Genomic DNA, 18,358 nt, shown 5'->3' with positions numbered 1-18,358 from the left:
AGGGGAGCATCCATATAAAAATCTGCTGCTGGCCACTGGTGGAAGAGGATGTGCATTGTCCCTGCTGAGCTGCTGGGCAATCACAGAGCTGCATCTGGGTCTGATCACTGTTTTTGGATCCACTCTGCTCACCTCATCTGGGTATCCTAGGGTGACTGAGAGTAACAAGATTGTCAGAGAAACATGGCTGATTATCTCAGCTTACGGACCTACACATGGACTAGCTTTCTTTGCCATTGAAACAAAAGGGCAGCCAAGATGGCTTTTACTTCACTTAAACCATGAAGTTTTACAGAAATGAATTAATATGCCTCACTTTGCCCTACCTTTGCCCTGAACGTGAGGTCTTCTGTCAGTAGGTGCTTTTAATACTGATACACACAGTATCCAGCACACCATTTCCCACTTTCTATCTGATGAACACCAGGACCTCTACTCTCTCAGATTCTTTCTCAGAAAATGGTAGACTCCAGGTATGAGGAAAGCCATTCCTCCTGTAAGGCTGCAGTGCACATCATCACAGGAGGAAGCACTGACAACGCTCACGCCAGCAGCTGGGAACATAAACAAAACAATTAGGAAAGAAACAGCCTTGTAGATAAACCAGACTGGCATTAAGTCACCTTCCTCTGAGAAAAGACTTACTGTAAAGAAATTAGACTTTGCCTTGAAGAGACAGATCAAAGCACAGGAATGTCATTTATGTGGCAACAAAGGCTCCCTTCCCCACAACACTATCTGGCCGTGCTCTATGCAGTGACTTAAAACAGAAAGATGGTGGTTATTTCTCTCCATTTAGATATAGGAAAATTAAGGTTATAAAGGTTTGGCCAAAGTCCAGCTTACGTAAATGATGGTGCAACAGGGCAGTAAAGCAGAGTCTGGAGTCCTCTGCATGGCACCATGCTTATCTTCCAACCTTCTTTTTGACTTGACAATAAAAACAGACTCTCTGAGCAAGTGATGGGAGGCCCTCTATGCACTTATTTACTTAAATCACTCCAGACTTTTGTCTTCTCCAACCATCCTCTAAAAAGATTTACTGCAGTACTGCCAAAATTCTTGTTAAGGAGCATTCACCTGTGTCCCACCAGATCTTGACACGGCGCTTGGAAAGGAGAAATGCACAGGACAAGCTCCCCAAGGCTAAATATCATCAAACATTTCAGCTTGTAGTTCTGAGAGAGGAAGAGATAAAGCCTTCTGGATACAACTGAACCAAGATAGCGAACAAGCAGGAAAACCCACCCTGTAAAAGTGCTCCAAATATTCCCTCATTGCTAAAGAGATTTGAAGGGAGAAAAGGCCCAGAAACAAAGCAGAAAACGGAATTCATGCGTTATCATGTTCTATGCCAGCAAATGTCTTAAAAGTCATCCAATGAGATGATGAGGCAAAGGTTGAAGTGCAGCAGCGCTCTCTGCCACCCAATGTTTTTCTGCCTTCCTGAAGCAGTGAATGCGGAAAGTACTGTGAAAAAGGGAGAGAAGACAATCAGCTTGATTAGAAACAGGGATTTCTTTGACACTGCAGCTCACCATGGGTGTTTCTCACTGGCTCCTGGCTTCTGTGCTCTTTCTGCCGCTCTCTGTAACAGCACAAGGTAAGTTGTTGGAGGTCTGTGACCACAGAAGAATAATCCCCTTGGCACCAGGCTGCTCCACTGCAGCCAGCAAATGATTTTTAGAGTCTTACTCTAGGACAACTTTGTTCAAGGGCTTTCTCTCCAAAGGTAACCAGAGGGACCTCAGTTCTTATCTAATTCTAACACAATATGGATTGCAGGCAATTTCGTAATTCATTTGTGTGGGGTTTTTTTTTTCCCCAGGATGTTCTGTCTCCGATAGCAATCCGAGTGTTCCTGAAAATAACAATCCTGGACATGTTGTGGCCAATATCTCTGTGGAACCAGGTTTCACTGTAACTATCGATCCTAGCTCTCCAGATGGCAATTATTTTGTCATCCAGGGGTCTGAGCTGCAGCTGAGCGAAAGCGTGGACTATGAGGTAAGCCTTCAGCAGGCAGACTGTAAGGATGAGTTGGGTAATGCTGGGATGCAGTGGGTTTCAGCCTGAGATCTTGGTCTTTCAGGAATTTGTAGCCCAAGTCTAAAGCATAAAGGCAACACCTTTGAAAAATAAGCCTATTTCAGATGGAAGATCAGCCCTTACACAGTCAGAGGACGTGGATGAGGAGTGGTTGCATGATATGCTTGTTGTAACTTTCTTTCAATAAATCTGTAAGAATAAAAGCAAGCAGAAGGTTTTAAACCAGAAGGGTGACAACAGCAGTGTTCAGAGCTTCCCAGGACTCATGTGAAAGGATCCCTGTTTGCCTGTTTCGAAATACAGTTCTGAGCAGTGAGGTGATGTGCATAAAGGCAGCGTAAAAGCTCAGTGTGTTTAGTTAGGATGCTGCTAAACTATTCTACCTCCCTGCCGAGTTCTGTATGCAGCCACAAGTGTCCTTAAGATGCCTTTCCAACAAAGTAAAAACCCACGTTTGAGTAAAGAATAGCAGGCAAAGGTAACACCCTGCAGGCGATGCTGTACTTGCTGCATGGCACATTTCTGTTTCATTCAATTTAAAAAGAAATCTCTGTTTGAACTTACCTAAAGTAGGAGAAAATAGTTAATTAGCTCTTCTGCCATGTTACAGGGATCACAAAGAAGCTCTTGATCAGTCAGCTTTGACTTCAGTATAAAAAAGAGCCCAGTGTTGATGAATGGCTGTAAAAGAAAGAAGGGAATAATTAGATATGTCTGAAAACAAGATAAAGCCCAGCAGCATTGCTGATTCAGAAAGAGTTGGTGTATTTCTAAATGTTTTTTTTTTTTGCATGCAGACTGACCCTGTGCTGTTAGTGATCCTGACTTGTGACAACAATGCTGGGGAGGTGAGTGCTCTTCCAAACACTCAGTTCTGTTATAAGGCAGCACAGGGAAGCATGTGCATCCCTCATCTCGTCCTAGTGGCTCTGCGAATGGCAGGGATGGGAACAGATTGCAAACCCCCCACATAGTGGGTTGTCTGTAAATCATAGAATCATAGAATCACCAAGGTTGGAAAAGGCTGGAAAAGATCATCCAGCCCTCAACACAGTGTCCAAATGTCCCTTGAACACAGCCCCATACAGCACCCACCCAAGTGTGCTCCTTACACCATCCCCTCTACCGCTTGGTAATCTGTTAGCAACCCCTAAGTCTCTTTTTTTCTCTTTGATTCTCTCGCTTTACTCCATCTGCAGAGTTACAGCCTGACAATTATTGTGACCATTCTCAATCTGAATGATAACAGCCCAGTGTTTCCGGAAACCAACCTCACCAGAGTTATACCTGAGGTAAGGATTTCACAGAAATGTGTTGCCAAGTGCTGTGGGACTAAGGGATTTCTACCAGGGAGATGTCTTCAGCCAATTTCACAGAGAGAATAACCACAACAACTTTGTTTCAGGACACAAAAGTGAATGCAACCATTGTAGCCCGTGAAGATGTAACTGCTAGTGATGCTGACTTGGACATAATCTACTATAAACTCAATTCAACAGTGCAGGTAAGCATCTTTCTTCTTTGGGAGAAAAAAGTGTAGCTCTGAAGAAGTCCTTGTGTTTGATTCAGATGAGCCCCAGCTCTGAGACTAGAGGATTGCTGTATGGCATCTGGTTCTCCAGCATCTTCTCGGAGAGGTATGCCTTCTGCGAGAACCAAGTGTTGGTCTGGTTAGCAGAACATTGCAATTGATATTGCTGATACTGAAATTTTCTTATTTATGGTTTTATCACACAGTACAGCTCAAACTCTCATCTAAGACATTTTGAGCCATGGGATTCAGGGAAGTCACAATGGGATGGTCTGTAAACAGATCAGGAGAGATCTTTGAACTTCATGGAGCTCAGAAATGCACTGAGTCAGAGAGAGAAAGTTGTTGTTGTTATCTTGTTTGTCTACAGAGCCAATGCGAAGTGGGGATAGCATGATCTGCCCAAGATTTCAGAAGTTTTTATCAAAGACAAAGGCAGACTTCATTTTCTTCTTGGTTTAAATCCAGAGGCAGCATTTTTAAACCTATCTTTGATCACAACTGCTAGTAGAGCTTTTCCATTTCTTCCCCCCACAGAACACCAACGATTATTTTGCCATAAAAGGAGTCAATAACCCTGAAATCTATTTACAAAAAGCGTTGAATTATGACAAATTTAACTTCGCAACATTGCTCTTGTATGCAATGGTAAGTTATTTTGGAGCATATTTTGGGTAAGTCTGGATGAGAGGTCTCTCAGATGGCAGGAAGGAGGGTAGATAGTGAGGGCAGTGGGTTTGGAGCAGCCTTCCACCTCCATAATCACATGTGACTACAGCGCTGCTACCAGACCTGCATTCAGCCCGCCTTTATCAGCAGAATGTCAGCAGATGATTGACTGAGCTAATTTCATGAGTTCATACACCTCAGACAGAATGGAGTTAGAACAGCTAGGGGACCTTGGGCCACTGGTTTTCCAGGTGGGATCTTCAGGCAATAAAACTGCATCTTACAAATACAATTTGCTTTTGGGTACAGGACAATATTGAGGGCACGGACGGAATCATTCATACAGCTACTGCAACAATTAACATAATTATTGAGCAAGCTGACACCAGACCTCCCTGGTTCCTACCCTGCACCTTCATTGACACGGAAAGAAGCATTTGCATCAGCAGCACCTATACTGGCAGAGTCAATATGTCTGAGATGTCGGTAAGAAGGCATGATAAAATGGTATCCCTCATGCTATTAGCACCTAATCATTGTCACGAGCTTGTGCTGATCTCCAGGCATAAACGCAGTCTTCATCACCCTGGAAAGTGAAAGTTTTCCTTCCCTCCCTCCGTCCCCAGCAATTAATCTGATTCTGCTCGGGTAAAACCAGCAGAGCCATGCTGGGATGGAAGAGCACTGGATAGCTCTTGGTGTTGTATCATATTATGTAATACTTTGCCTTTCCATTGCAGACTGAACCACTCACCTTGGAGCCAGGGCCCATCTATGCTATCGATCCTGACTACATGTTAAATGAAAAAATTGTGTACAGTATTGTTGGTGGTGAGTGGAATTTGTCACCTTCTCCAAACTGCATTACTCTTATATCTCCTACATTAGTTGCCAAGAGGACATACCCTAGGCAGCACATGAGAGTTAAGGGCCTGCAGATTTACCCCTCTGTTTCTGACACAGAAAAATAATTAAATGCACAGAACATTGTGGATTAAGTAGAAGAAACAGACTGTACAGAGAGGAAGATGAAGAAAACTTCCAGCCCATAAAACAAGCTTCACAAATTGTGTTTCAGAAGGACTTCCCCTCACTTTTGGGTAGTGAGCCATGTTTCATTTTTAAGCTTTTATACTTGACTTTGCCAGTCTGGTCACACCACTCTCACACAGTCTTTGAGCTGAACCTAAAAACTCCCACATCCTCGGCATAATTTTCATTCATCATTTCATGCTCTTATTCCTCTGTTCATTTACCACAGTCTAATCTGCCTTGTTTTATCCTTGATTTTAAAAAGGTTACTTGAATACAGTGAAATGATTGCCCAATCATTGGCTGGGCCACTTGGCCATCCATTACATTCAAAAGACTATTTTTTTTTATTTATTTATTTTTTGTGACAGTGGCTTCTAGATTAACCACCACGGCAAAGGCAGATCATACAGGTCAGGAAGAGTGATGACTTTTTTTATTCCACATGGTCCCATATCTGTGACTATCTTTCTGATAGTGAAGACATCATTGAACCTCAGATTCCATTTTGGATGTAGTGTGGCCTCAGCTTCCCACAGTCAGTGGGAACCCAATAAGGGAGATCTTGTCTAAATACAGCCTATAGCATCTAAGAGTAAGGAACACAAGCAAAAAATGATACTTATATGTTACTGTACATCCAGCATAGATGGTTTTATGATTCAGACAGAGAGCAGTGATATATGAGGCTGATTTTTACCTCTGTATCAGTGCAAGAAGGCTTCTGTGTCTAGGCTCCTTTTGTACTCAGCAGAGAAAAATAAGTGTTTCCAGAGAAGAATGCAACTCATAATGACCATATCCACAATTAGTCAGATAGGTAACAAGGCTGAGTGGAGATGCCTGTCCACTAGATGCCTAGAGCTATTCAAGGTGAAACCCCACTCAACTGCTCTCTCAGCTTAGCTTTTTGTAGCCTCAGTTCTTAGCTGTCACCAAGAGGAGCCATGAGCTCCAGGTCACTTTATGAAAGTATCCCATGTTTGAATGGTCTTTCTGTTTCTTTAGGGAATTCAGATAACGTATTCTCAGTGGATGCAGACACGGGAAATCTAACTATGAACAAAGTAGCAACTTCTGCAAATTCATACCTATTACAGGTGATGGTAAGTATGATGACACTGCAGCAGAAATCCAGTATAGCTGGCTTTCTAGGAAGCAGGGATCTTGTCGTGTCAGGAATTGATCACATTAATAACGAAAGCTAACTTTTTCACATCCTTTTTTTTCTTCTTTTTTGGAAAGCCTTTAGACCTAGTAGTTGATCAGTATCTCATATCAGTTTTCATGTAAATCTTTTGCAGGAGTCAAGGCCTTTTCTCTTATGATTGTGTTGTATTTTTAAAGCAAGTTAACTGAGTGAGGACATCCTGCTGAGTTCAAAGCATGGATGAGTAGAAAGCTTTCTGTAGACAGGACTGGAGCTTGTGTCACAACAGTTAATGTCATTCACTCCTAAAAACAAGCTCCTCTTTTGGTTAAACTCCTCAGGAAAGAAGCTGAAAAGCACTCCTGCACATATATACCCAGGAAGTGTGGACTCTAAGTAACTGAACTGACCAAATCCCTCATGAAGTAGAGCAGACTTTGCCTGCTGGTGCTGGAATCCCAATGCTTTGCTCTGGAGCATGGTAATTTGTCCAGAGCTGACCTTACAGAGAGCCGCGTCCAGATGTTAGGACTAGACCAAGACTATGTGGACAGCCAACAGTGGAAGCAAGCTTAACTACAAGGACCACAAGCCATAAGGTTCCCCTCCTGTGGCTCAAAGTTCACTGCAAATCATGGAAAGAAAGCTTATGGGTTGGAGCAGGTTTTGTATCAAGCCTATCCTTTTTATGTCTCATCACTAAAAGGAATGTCTCTCTCTTTCTCCCCAGGCCACTCAAGTCAACAACAAACAGAAATACTCCATAGCCAATGTAGAAATTCAGGTCATCAATAAAAGTGAGCATGCACCACGCTTTGAGTCCGGAATCTATGCAGGGACAGTGTCTGTTGGTCTGGACCCAAAAAGTTTTGTCTTCCAAGCTGGTGGTTCTTCAAGCCCCCTGATGATAGCAGCACTGGATGACGATTTCCCTGATGTAAGAAATAGAAAATGCACTGAATTCTTCATCACTGCTTCAGCCTTAAAGTGGGATAAGCAAACGTGGGGAGGAAGTGGTGGGGAAAGACAAACACACTGTTTTCTCTAGTGTCCCATATATTTATCTGTAAATTCTACATAGATTAGTACCATTTGTGGTATGGTCTAATCTGGAGAAGCTGCTGGACTCCTTTCCTCCAAGAACAAGTCCCACTTAGATTTAGGTAGGTGAGCTGGTTTACTGCAAAACAAAATGCTTGACAAGATCAGAATTAGCCAATACTGTGAACAGGTCCAAATCTGAGCTTCTGAGAAGAGATAGAAAGGCAGGATCCCATTCAGAGTGGTCTTCTCTTAGCCAGGTCAAGGGTAGTTACTTGCGGACCAGTCTGGGAAGAGGAGACAGTCTGCAGAGAGCAAATTAGCAAGGTCTTGCAGTCCTGAGCTAGAAATATTAAACCTTCTCCCTGTAATGACTCATTTTGAAGGAGCCATTCCTAGAAAAAAATATTAGAAAAAGGGAAGGGGAAGAGATTAACCGACCAGCCGTTCTCTTCTTCCCTGTTAAACACAGAAAAGTGTGACAGTTTTAGAGACAAAGGAAATAGTAGCGCAGACCTCAGAAAAAGGATTGTCCTTCATTTACATGCCCCTTTGCATCCCTATTGAAGACAGAACTAATCAATTTTCTCATCTAGGAAAAGAGGTAGTGGCCTCAAGTTGCACTAGGGGTGGTTCAGGTTGGATATTAGGAAAAGATTCTTCTCAGAAACAGTGACGAAGAATTGAAACAAGTTGCCTAGGGAAGTGATAGAGTCACTGTCCCTGGAGATGTCAAAGAACTGTGGAGTGTGGCACTGAGGGACATGGTTTAATGTGCACAGTGGCAACGTACTGGTGTTTGGACTTGATCTTTTCCTACCTTAATGCTACTATGATTCTATGAAAATTAGAAGATCCCTTGCACAGATGTGTTTTGTTTGTGGAAATATTAATGACACCAACACAAGCTGGTTGAGTCCTGGGATGTTTTTTGGACGCAAAACTTTTAGGATACATTCTTACCTTCTTATGATAGAATTATTTCCTACTCTGTACATCTGCTTATACTGAAGGCACATTTGACAAGTCCTGCTAACAGAGGCTTACAAACATGCACACAAAACACAGCGAGGTTTCATCATTCACTCTTCTGGTTTTTCAGAAAATCAACCCAAACATTGAGTACTACATAAGGAACAACACCAATTTCACTGCAACCAAAGATGGACTTATCCTGACTAATGTGATACTGCACTCACTGGAGACTGCAATCATGGAGGTAAGCAACTTTCTTTATGACCTTAGCCAGGCTTGTGGAAAGAAGGGAGAGTAACAAGAAAGGAGTAACAAGGATGGGATGTCATTAGATAAAGGCCAATCTTTGCCCCAGCCATTTGTATCACATATATATAGGGATGGAGGGAGATGAAGTGATGGTTAATGCATGATACAGGCTGTATCTGGCACTAGCTGTAAAATCTTTTCTTTTATCCTCCTGTGGAAGATATCATTGGAGACAAGCTATTTTTTTCCCCCACGCAGGCTGTTGCAAAAGATACAGTGAGTCTACAGGAGGGAAGCACTGTAGTAACAGTGGAGATCACCGCTGCCAAAGGTAGATTGGGTATCTTTTGTATTCTGGTTCACTGACCTCAGACTGAGTTATCCCACCAAGCTGAGCTAGCTTCAATGGAGGCACAGCACAGAAGGAAGAAGGAGCTGAGTGTGGTGGAGCTCCACGTCAGGTCTGTGGGCTGTGTCTCCCTAGGAGACATGATTAAGAATTAAAAATTCACTGACGTTTTAAACCCTCAACGGCTTATTAATGATAAACTGAGAGTGCAATCAAATGCAGAGAGAGTATTCAAAGTCCATTGTCATAAACAGGCCAGTAGGAGGAAAATGCTGTGTTTCATTAATCATTAAACTTTAAAGAGATAAATTTACATTACAAAACGAAGCTGGAGATCTTAAAGAAAGAAACCCAATGACAACTACAAGCAAAGCTTAACCCTGTAGAAGTTACTGTATCACCACTGTAATGTGGATGATCTCCATACAAACATACTTATGTTGACCAGAGGCTGAAAGCATAAACTACTCCTACCAATTTTTCCTGTTAGAATCACTCTGCCCTGTGAGAGAAATTAAAGGTCTTAAGGATCTCTGTGACTACTTTTCTTCTCTTGGAAAGAAAAGGGACTTTGCCCAGTTCCAAAAGAGCCTGACAGCTCTAGTTTAGAAACTGGAATCAGCTTTAAGAAGGAAACTGCAAGAAGAAATGTAGCAAAACTCCCTCATGACGTGATCTCTTTCTTTCTCATGGCTGTTCGTATCTTTGCCTTCAGCATAAGAAGGATACACTACTGTACTTCCTACTGGTAAAATATAAAGAAGTCAGACCTGACCTGGTTGTTCATATTGACATCAGAGTCAGTCGTTCTCCTTCCAAGAAGCACAGCCTTATTCCTTTTCTATATTTTGTTTCTATATTTATATGCCCATCAGTGCCAAAGGTGAAGTTTCACATTAAAGAAAGCTTTACATTTTCACAGACACGTGTCCAAATGTATCTTAGTTTTGCTTGATAGTGGAAATGCATGAAGTGGGAACAGACAGGATCTACCTAGTTCTAATTCTGTTTGTCTAACACGGTTGTGCATGTATTTGCTTATTTAAATTGTGTGTAAACATCGTATACTTGTAAATGGGTGCTTTTTCCATTTCTTATAACTGCACACAAGTTATAATATTCTTACAAAAAAACTGTTCTTCTTGGGCAGCTACTGAATGGCCTTAGATCTCATTAAATATCCCAGTGCCACATTCTGCAGCACAAGATGCTTCTCTGCCCAAAGTGTTTGGATCTTTCCCCAAAGGGAAGCATTGTGGTAAAAAAAGTTGGTTGACACTGCTAGACCTCATAACACTGTTGTTTTTTTTTTTTTTCTTTTCTTTTTTTTCTTGTAGCTGTAACCTCTGCCTCTGATAAAATATACACTGCACAGGATATGGGTATCTTAGGTGGTATCTTAGCTGCGTTGCTATTAATTGCCTTAGTCTTCCTTGGAGTGATGATATATAAACAATATGGAAACACAGTCAAGTTCCTGATTAATAAAAAAGTAAGTACCTTCTTTGTACCTGGCCCCTGTTTAGATGTTGTTAGGGACCCGAGGAGGATTTCAAGTATGGATGGGCTTTCCAAATATTACACATATGTGTGAAAGTGATGATCCTTGTGGGCCCCTTCCAACTCAGGGTATTCAGTGATTTTATGCACTGATTCATCTCTGACTCCTCAGGTCTTTGGCAGCCTCATAACTTCTATGCTCAGGGCTCAGGTTGTCAGACTGGATGATGATCTCTGCTTTAGGATGAAGAATCTCAACTCCCCTGAAAGGAAAACTGACTTGTTTGCAGCTGTAAGGAGCATGCCTTGGAAGGAAGGTGTAATAGCATTCCAAGTTGTGGGAAATTATCCCTTGTGAAAGTTTTTTTTTTTTTCTCTCAGTGCAGAAAGTGAATATATCTCCACAACTACCTTGCTGGTTTATACTGGGCAAAATCCAGCCAAGTCACTTCAGCCACACTCCTCCAGCCAATTTCTTTTCCTTTCACTACACTCACAAGGTGTCTCTTCTCCTGTAGTTCTCCAAGGATTTCCCTGGAAGCTACAACAACCAAGCTTACAGGCAAGACGAACATCCTGATCTGAGTGCCAACAAGCAGGAAAGCACAGTAACCAAGACACAGCAGCCATCACTTTTCTTGACACCTTCTAGTGAACAGGAAATTCATGGACTTCCACAGACTTCCCCAGCTTTCACCATCATTTCTGACCAGAAGGTGGAAGAAGAAGAGGAAGAGGAAAAGGTGGAAGAGGACACTAAACATGAAAAAGAAGTGAAATCTATCCTCAAAACAGACAGGAATGAAGGGGACCCAGGATACAAAGCTGTGTGGTTTAAGACCGATGTGGATCCAAGTGGAGAGAATGTTGAAGTGATTAATGACAGTGCAGCAGATTATGATGATGACAGTGACCAAGATCTGCGTGAGAATGAGAAGGAGGAAGAAGATTACAAGGATGACCACCACTGAGATCTGGGAGTGTTCCTTGCCTCAGACAGCTCATCATTCCAAGCTGCAGAAGTGTCAGTCAACATGTCTACCAGAGATGACAGCGATGCATAATGGAACTAGGTCTGCAACTATCCCCTCACCAAAATGGAGAAATGTCCATTGCTTGGGTGAGACAGAGCCCACCTTTCTGCTCAGGGCAAAACTGAAATGCAGGAGGACAAAATTGACTGTCCTGCGTGCAGAGATTAAAACCAGAAGGGATTATAACTAATTCAAACTTCTAGTAAGAACTTGAAATATGGCTTGGGATTTTGTATGGGGAAAACACGTCCCATCCTTCTTCCTATTTGTCCTTGGGTCCCCTACATCACATTTCCCAAGCTGATAGGTATATGGGAGATGTAGCTGAACTGACTTTGAAGCATTTATCTCAGTTCATGGTAGCAACTTAGTTGTATGATCCAGTGCTTTCATCTCCTCTTGGTGGGTAAGTGAGCCTGCTCAGCTGTTCCCTTTAGGTGTTGCATGTTGACGTCAGCTGCAAGACATTAGCCAATGCAAGTCACTCCGATCCTGCTGTTGCTCCCATGACTTCAGGACCTGGCTCTGCTCTCTGCATCCCAGCAGGAGCAGCTAGCATGACTCACTAGGGACACCACTGTAGATCTCCTTTCTGCCAGAAAATGAACATTCAGATGATTGGGAGATGCTGTTTCCTCTGCTGCTGATAATCAAGGACTGATAACATATTCTTTACTGAAAGAATCTGTCATTTATTATTCTTTGTCACAAACCATTAATTGCGTGTCCTTCCTTGGCTGTATCCTATGTGTTAACGCAAAGAGCTCCTGCCATAGCCTGTCTACAGAATGTCAGGTGTATTTCCAAAAAGCAAAAGATGTCATTCCAAAGGTGTATTTCCAAAAAGGAAAAGATGCCATTCCAAAGTGCTAGATGTGGATCAGCACATTGTTTCCCCTGTCCAACAGGACTCAAGGTGTTCCTTTTATCATTGCTGCTGAAAGTGGAGGTCAGCAGTCCTCCACACGCCTCACTTAGTGTAGATGAAAACCTCTTTGCATCCCCATTTTTTCCATTCACAATGAGCCCAGCAGGCTCTTTTGATGGTAAAATGCCATCTTTCAGGCTTTACCTAGAGCCAAGCTGCAGCTCAAAAGCAGAGGTGGTCCACTGAGAACACAGAAAGAAACAACAATAAATAATCCTGCCTGTGACCTATGGGCTATTCTCCGCAACACTGTAATTACTCCAGATAAACCTGTGAGAGGGAAACCAAAACATAACTGCTGGGCTTCTTGTCTACCCCAAAACATAAGACAATCAGTTCCCAGCAGGCTTTCATCCTCTTTGTTTCCACTATTTTTTTTTTCTTCTTTTTTTTCTGTACATTTCCCCATCTTGCTGTTGCTAGTGCTCAGCTCTGCCAGGGTTTCTCTGGAAAGAGAAGCCCTGCTATGTGGACTTCAGGAAGTGCACTTTCGCTCAAGGTAGAGACTGAAATATGGGAAGGCTTTCTCCTTACTGCAATAAAGTTATTTGCCCAGAAATACTGTTGTCTGTCTGATAACAGAGGGTGGGGAGAGTGCCTTATATTTACCTTGAAAGCATAGTTCCTCTGGTAGCTTAAGGTTATCTCCAGCGAATAGTTTCTATGGGGCTGTGAGAATTCCCCAGTAATTGCTAATTGCTAGCCCATCATATCCAGCCATCACCAAGAGTGAGGGTAGAGCTAAGCCTGTCCTCAAGGCTGTTGCTACACTTGGAAAGATTGATAACAGGTGGGTGAAAACAGAGTGTTTCTGCTGTGACTCCCTTTCAGGCCTTTGCTTTTGTCACTTAATCTGTCTCAGGGTCCAAAAATGAACCACCAGCTTGCAGTGCCCCAAGAACTGGTGTTTAAGAAGGTGTGTACACTGGAGCAAAATGTCTCAGTGGCTGTGATTTTCATAGCACAGGATGGTGTCCCACATCAGTAGTTGACATAATCTGGTCTACATGGAAAAGGGATGACCTTTGTGGAAGGCAAGCAGAAAACTGAACTAAGTGGCTGTTGCACTCTTAAAACAGCAAGTTCTCACCATCAGATAGGCAAAGGGAACAGGCATAGCACTGTGTTTTCTAACACTCGTGGATATGGGAAGAGATTGCAAAGGGTAGAAGAGATTTGTGAGAGGGAGCAAAGTGCAGATAAAAACAACCTGGTGTTTATAATCTCTTCTGCCCTCACAACTGGGACCAGTACTTACCAGAACTCATCTGTTGTCATTCACAGTTCTGCTACGTGGGTTACAGTTCGCTGTTCCTTCCTCAGTGCACTATTGAGAAACCTTGAATTATTTCAAGGCATAATGACCTGATAAGTGACTGACTGACATTGAGAAGAAGTGCTGATTGCCAGGTTGTGTCTGCCTTTAACAAATGAGGAAAAACATTTCTGGGAGAAATGCTGACGCGCAAATGTGTAATACTGAAAAGCAAGGAACATGGGCCAGGCCCAAACTTGCCCTGGTGGACTTAAATATGCACAGCCAGTGAATGCTGGCCTGGTAGCTATTGTAGCATGGCGAACTGACACCACCACCATGGTGATGCATGGAGGAACACATGCCATCTATCCTGGATCAGCTGCCCTTTAACTGCACTAGCACAGAAGTACCTCTCTCAAAGCTGCTCAACCCAGGACTGCAAATTCTCGGCAGGCAGAGATGTTCCTCTATCTATGTGCATGGTTGGACATGCAGCAATGGGCACCAGAGATCGGCTGGTGGCCTCTGTCATTGTTATTCACCTGTTCCCCCAAGTTTTAGCACTAACCTTCAGTGGAGTGTGTGCTATGGTAGGCAGCAGGTCCCCTAAAGAAAATGTCCTTCCTGAACATGCCCATGGGAAGGATCTCTTCTCTCTTACTCCTCACACCGGTACACCAAGGTATTTTCCTAGCACTCTCCATGCAAGTGGTCACTGTTTCCCTTCTCATTTCCTTCAGCATTTTGCTGGCTTTGGGGTTACCGGCGACATAACTTTGCTTTCACTTTTATATTTTGAGACTGTTTACTTGTGAACTGTCCTCCTGAATGTTTTCCAGCAGTATGTAGCTCCTGGTGACTGACACAGCGTAGCTGTTTCATTCTTCCCCTTTGCTGTGCCATACGTGATCCAATCCTTTCTGCTGGCACAATATTTGTACTCTGTCTGCCCTCTCCTGCTGTGCTGTTTGACTTTTGGACATATGCATTGGCACACTGATGAGTACCATCAATTTGCAATCTGTTCTCGTCTGTTGGTGCTTTGCTTTCCCCCATTGGTGTGCTTCTCATGCTTTTGGCCATATGTATTGACATGCAGCTTGAATCTGGGCACCTTTGCAATCCGTTGGTATTTTCACTTTCCTGAACTTGGCACACAATTGAAATCCCTTAATTTTGCCGCTCACCTGTGATGCTCCCTGTAGGCACTTTGTTTCTCTGCAGCCCAAGCTGCTCAGTCTGTCCCTATGCAAGCTCTTATGTTCATATTCTTTTATCCTGAAACGTTCATTCTGGAAAAACCCAGAGCTCAGTGTTTTTATTAAGACAAATTACAATAGAACTCAAAAGGAAAAAGGTGTGATCAAATAATGCCACATCACATGGAGAGCAAAGGTATCTGTCTTTAATTCTGCACAGCTTGAATTAGAAAGCTGAAAGAGAAGGTGCTTCTGCTGGCTCCTACCTGTGCTTGGTCATTCCTTCAGTCATACAGTGAATTGAGATATATTGTGAGCACGAAGCTTTCCCTTGAAATTCTTCTCTTTGGATAACAGTCCCACATATCATGGAACAGATTGGGTTCAGAGACCCATAGTTCACCCTTCTAATTATGTTGCAAAAGATCGCAGCCTCACTGATAACATAGTACACGTTCCCAATAAAAAAGCAAAAGAAAATCTGTCCTTTGCTTCGGCACTGATTTGACATACAAAGTTCAGAACACTTTCAATCATTTTTCACTCGCTCATTCCTTTTGGGTGAGATTTCAGATTTCATTTAAGAAGCAGTCCCATATTTCTTGTGTGTTTGGTTGCCCTGGAAAAAACTTCTCCTGGGAAGCTGGCCAAAGACGAGTTCTCTACGGGTCATCTGTTTGTACCATGCTAAGTTCTGTGAGATGTGAATAGTTACGAGGTCTCCTGAAGGCCTTCTTTCTGAATCCAAGCGGTGTGGGATGAGGGATGCCATGGCCAAAGGGAAATGCACTGTGGGCCTCTGCAGTGGTTGGTTATGGACCTACCAAGGCTGAGCAGTCCCACTGGTTATTTGGAGAGGAGTGCTCGTTGGAGCTGTGTGCAGCCTTTGGGATTCAACGTGGAGAAGTGTCTCCTTTTCATGGAAAGGATGCTGGCCTTGAGAGTAAGAAATTCAAGAGAAGCTGGCCCTACTTTGTTATTATCAGGTCTTTCCTAGCTACTTAAAACCCTTCTCTCTGGATCTCTTTTGCCTCCTTACTGGCCATTTTCTATCCCAAAATATACATGACTTGTGACTCCAAGTGGTCTTTAACACAATTACCACGGAGGGGAAGAGATGAGATGTGGGTCTTCCAGATGTTAAATTCCAGTTTTAAATGCAAAATATAGGCAGAGAGTAACAGTTCTCAGTCAAAGCAGCTAGCTTGTGCCTTGCCTCTAATCATAGACTTTGCTAATCATAGACTTTTTTTTAGCAATCTTAAAATATCCCGAATTGGAAAGGACCCACAAGGATCATCAGGTCCATCTCTGATGAGATGAATAAAGGAAAAGAAGGCAAAAATCCCGCAAGCTCCATTTTTCACCATTATTTTACATGAGAGGAGTGAAAAGTTTCATCCACCAGTTTAATATGAACATAGAATGTCAATGAATTCCAAGTACATTTCTAAGATTCATTTTTCAAACATACGAATTAGACAAATCCACTTAAATAATGATTTTGTTTATGCTTTTCTACTTTTAACATCAGTAAATACAGACTCAGTACTTATTATCTGTCAGTTATGCTTGTACCTATTCAAAGAAAACTTTGTTTTGTAAAGATTTTTTAGGCAGTTATTGTTAGTTGTTATTGTCAAGAGAGCTAATAAAACTTAGCAGCAGGCAGAGCTCAGCCTCTCTCAGTTATTGCCTTTTAAAGCCTCTGCATCTCATGATCTTATCTTGCCTTGGACTTTCCCTGATAATATTTTTGATTTGATGGGAAGTAGTGAATGAATTCCTTTTTTTTTTGCTTTCATTAGTGAACTGTCTTTATCTCAACCCATGAGTTCTCACACTATTGCCATTCTGACTCTCCCCCATCACACCCAAAGAGAATGGAGTTTTTCTGCCTTCTATCCCACATTATTTTTAGAAAGACAGCTAAGAAAAAAATAAACAGAAAGAAGAAGAAAATGTATTTCTTTATGTTAAAGTCTATCTGAGAGTATACTAAATTTGGTTGGACTTCTTGTCTATTTAGTCTGGGAATGTTGACTAACTTTGCCTTATTGTAGACAAAACAATCATCTGTAAATATTTGCATGAAAAAGAAAAATACGCTAAGTGACAGAAATGTTTTTATAAAGTTGTTTGGGTCAGTCACATGCCTTTAGATAAAGCAAAGTGACAAAACATGTTTCAGTAAGCTTCTTAATAAATGTAATAGGCTCAAATACAAATATTATGAGGAGCACTGTGGCTGTAAAGTCTGACCTTTTCTGAGGCCGGCATGGACTGGCTTCTATATTGTTCCTTTCTTTGCAGGACTGGGAAGCATATGTGTTTCACGTTAAGTGTTTTTGATTGAAAATAAGCCTATGATTACCTTCAAAATCTCATCTTTAAACTCTGAAGTCATTCATACGTTTTTGAAAGTTTAAGACTACAGTACAATCTGTTTTAGTGATGCAAAAATCAGCAAAGGCAATCTGTCTGATAAATGCGAACCACTATGGAACAAGTTACACAGAGCTAGGAATCTTCAATTCTTACCTGCTGGAGTTAAAAACTAAAATAAAAAAGAACATCAAACTTTAATCAGCTTACCATAGCCTTTTCCTTGTACATTCAAAATGCTGTATCACAAACTTAGAATAATATTAGCTAAGGGACACATAGCTAAGAGTGAAAAACTGTCATATTATTTTGTTTATGAAAAGAAGCATTAATTCACACAGCATGATTCCCTAAATGTATATCAGATTTAAAATATACTAACAAACTGTATATAATGTAGGAATATAGAGGAATAGGTAGGAATAGGGGAGGTTTACGTTAGATATTAGGAGGAAGTTTTTCACACAGAGGGTGGTGACACACTGGAACAGGCTGCCCAAGGAGGCTGTGGATGCCCCATCCCTGGAGGCATTCAAGGCCAGGCTGGATGTGGCTCTGGGCAGCCTGGCCTGCTGGTTGGTGGCCCTGCACACAGCAGGGGGGTTGAAACTAAATGATCATTGTGGTCCTCTTCAACCCAGGCCTTTCTGTGATTCTATGAATATAGCTCATATAAGTTCTTTTTTGTCTTCTAAAACTTTTCCACTTCTAAGGTCTTATAAAATGCGTTGTGCTATAAGATGCAATGTCCTAGAGAATCACTTTGTGATCCAAAGTGAATGACTGTGCAGAGAACAATTCTAAGGAATTTTCTCTAGCTCCTGTATAACCCTGGCTTGCATGGTGTCATGGTTTTGTGATTTTTTGGTTTTCGGTATTCCACATCATAACATCATGTGGGGCACTGGGAGTTTAACTGTTAATGCTCAAGTCCTGGGTACCTGCCCAGAAGAGAAGAAGAACTACATTCCCCAGGGGATTTCACGGTCAGGGAGAGGAGATACAACTC

General features: G+C 42.2%; 1 protein-coding gene across 1 annotated transcript; it reads left to right on the top strand.

Moving 5' to 3' along the window:
- The first annotated feature begins 1,408 nt into the window (after positions 1–1,408).
- On the top strand, positions 1,409–13,081 carry CDHR5 (cadherin related family member 5). The gene is made up of 14 exons (XM_048949385.1): positions 1,409–1,603; positions 1,829–2,007; positions 2,847–2,897; positions 3,249–3,341; positions 3,455–3,553; positions 4,118–4,228; positions 4,559–4,735; positions 4,990–5,080; positions 6,290–6,387; positions 7,162–7,368; positions 8,575–8,691; positions 8,955–9,027; positions 10,383–10,537; positions 11,064–13,081. The coding sequence occupies exons 1-14, from the start codon at positions 1,540–1,542 to the stop codon at positions 11,514–11,516; spliced, it is 1,968 nt and encodes a 655-aa protein (XP_048805342.1). The 5' UTR covers positions 1,409–1,539; the 3' UTR covers positions 11,517–13,081.
- Positions 13,082–18,358: the final 5,277 nt, after the last annotated feature.

The sequence above is a fragment of the Lagopus muta genome, chromosome 6 (assembly GCF_023343835.1).
Source record: "Lagopus muta isolate bLagMut1 chromosome 6, bLagMut1 primary, whole genome shotgun sequence".
NCBI classification, from domain to species: Eukaryota; Metazoa; Chordata; class Aves; order Galliformes; family Phasianidae; genus Lagopus; species Lagopus muta.
This window is presented reverse-complemented; position numbering and strand designations above follow the sequence as displayed.

Excerpts from the sequence above, each read along its gene's own strand:
- CDHR5 (XM_048949385.1), top strand. The coding sequence starts at position 1,540 with ATGGGTGTTTCTCACTGGCTCCTGGCTTCTGTGCTCTTTCTGCCGCTC. Across the intron at positions 2,008-2,846 it reads GCGAAAGCGTGGACTATGAG|ACTGACCCTGTGCTGTTAGT; the intron begins GTAAGCCTTCAG and ends TTTTGCATGCAG. Across the intron at positions 9,028-10,382 it reads GGAGATCACCGCTGCCAAAG|CTGTAACCTCTGCCTCTGAT; the intron begins GTAGATTGGGTA and ends TTTTTCTTGTAG.